The sequence below is a fragment of the Galeopterus variegatus genome, unplaced genomic scaffold (assembly GCF_000696425.1).
Source record: "Galeopterus variegatus unplaced genomic scaffold, G_variegatus-3.0.2 Scaffold645, whole genome shotgun sequence".
Lineage (NCBI taxonomy): Eukaryota > Metazoa > Chordata > Mammalia > Dermoptera > Cynocephalidae > Galeopterus > Galeopterus variegatus.
Genome location: NW_007726756.1, coordinates 57,316 through 59,457, shown reverse-complemented (window position 1 = coordinate 59,457; position 2,142 = coordinate 57,316). Strand labels below are relative to the sequence as shown.

Genomic DNA, 2,142 nt, shown 5'->3' with positions numbered 1-2,142 from the left:
TACGTCAGTCACAAAAGGACAAATACTGCATGATTCCACTAACATGAGGTACCAACTATAGTCAAATTCATAGAGACAGAAAGTAGAATGGTGGTTGCCAGGGCTGGGGTGACAGGGAAATAGGGAGTTACCACTTAATGGATACAGAGCTTCAATTTTGCAACATGAAAAAAGTTCTGGAGATGCATGGTGGCGAGGCTTGCATAGCAATGTGAATGCACTTAATATCACTGAACTGTACACTTAAAATAGGGAAAATGGAAAATTTTACGTTATATATATTTCACTACAATTTTTAAAAATGTAAAAACTGCAGCAGAAATAAATGTTAATCAAAAACAAACTAGATATTCTCACATACCTAAGACTTGGTTTTGTTATGTTAAAAAAAAGAGATCAAAAATTCTGAGGGCAGCCTCGAGATTAGCATCAAGCCTAGACTGCATCTAATGAAATGTTAATGAAGTGAAAAGGGACTTTCTTACTACTTGTGATTCAACTTTCTTTAATGTCATATCCTTCTACTCATCTAAAAATATGTGAATACCCATAAAAGTCCCAAAATTTTGGAAACAGTAATCAAAAGTATTCCCCAGTGATGAGTCACAATTCTAGAGCTACAATCCTTTTAAATCCTTGCTAAAAGGTTATTTCTTGATTAGTACAGGATATTCTCCAGTGAAGATACTAGCTTTGCTGGATTAAGGCTCCCTCTTTCACAATGACATCTGATGTTTAAAAATTGCTTCATAGTGTATTGTGGTATTAAATATATTTGAGCAAAGGATAATTTATGATATTGCCTCTCCTCAGGTTAATTTTGAGATATCCTAAAAAATCACATACAGTTATCTCCAGGAATCTGTGGCTAAATGATTCCAGGACCCCCACCCTCACCTTCATCCCACAGATACCAAAAATCTGTGGATGCTCTAGTCGTTTATAGAAAACAGCCTAGAATTTGCACATAACCTATGCACATCCTCCTATATACATTAAATCATCTCTAGATTACTTATAATACCTAATACAACGTAAATGCTATGTAAATAGTTTTTACACCGTATTTTTGAATTTGTATTTTTTTAATTGTTGCATTGTTATTTTTAATTTTTTGGTTGGTTGAATTGTAGATGTGGAACCTGCAGATAGGGAGAGCCAACTGTGTGTGTGTGTGTGTGTGTGTGTGTGTGTGTATTACATATATATATATTGTAGATGTGGAACCTGCAGATAGGGAGAGCCAACTGTGTGTGTGTGTGTGTGTGTGTGTATTACATATATATATAGAGAGAGAGAGAGGTGGGGGGAAGGAGGAAGGCAGAGAGAAAGAGACAGATCACGGCAAACGTCAACTTTTCTTCAGAAAAGTATAGATGTTTTATGGAGCTAGATAAAAGAAAACAAGTAAATATTTACCTGTGATACGTGTCAAATTTGATAAAATACTAGTGGTATTCAAAAACATCAATACTATAAAGCACTTTCTAAAAGAATTAGAAAAATTCTTGTAGGGTAAAAATTACATATTCAGTTATAAGGTACGGCTTACTACATAAAATTATTTTTTCAAAGGATCATAGACTTTATAAGACCTGAAATTATGACTTAATATGAAATACCCACTAAATCAAATTATTTCTAATAGATTCTATCCCAATGTTCCTTACGTTGTCCACAATAGGTTCCAATGTATCCCTTCTGGCACTGACAATGGTCATCTGCACAGGTCCCACCATTCATGCATCTCACGCTGCACTGCTGAACTGCAAAGGACAACAAATATAAAAAGATCAATCACCAAAGTTATAGCATCTGCGAGAGTTATAAAACTGTAAACCAAATACCCAATTCAATGACAAATATCTTCTACAAAAGTAAATGTTACAACCCAAGCATAACTTTATTTATTATTTGCCATAGGCACACACACAGGCATATGTTATAACATGTTATTTGGTATGTTTTAAAATACATTACACTTTCTTTTTTTTTTTTTCTGAAACTGTATTTTTAAAAAGATACACTCTCAATGTTAAAGAAACTAGATAGAAGGTGACTAGTAGCCTAGTTTCCAGCACGCAGGAAGCAGTCTGTTCCCCACCCAGAATGCAGGGGCCACGTGCCTGCCATGTGGGTTGG

The 2,142-nt window shown here is 34.8% G+C and overlaps 1 protein-coding gene across 1 annotated transcript in view; it reads right to left on the bottom strand.

The window, feature by feature from the left end:
• Positions 1–2,142, bottom strand: part of FBN2 (fibrillin 2) — a gene marked incomplete at its 5' end in the record, with an annotated part of 260,278 nt that overhangs the window by 248,607 nt on the left and 9,529 nt on the right. The window contains one exon of the mRNA XM_008570929.1: positions 1,671–1,766. Within this exon, the coding sequence (XP_008569151.1) occupies positions 1,671–1,766 (96 nt within the window). The remainder of the gene's footprint in view (positions 1–1,670; positions 1,767–2,142) is intronic.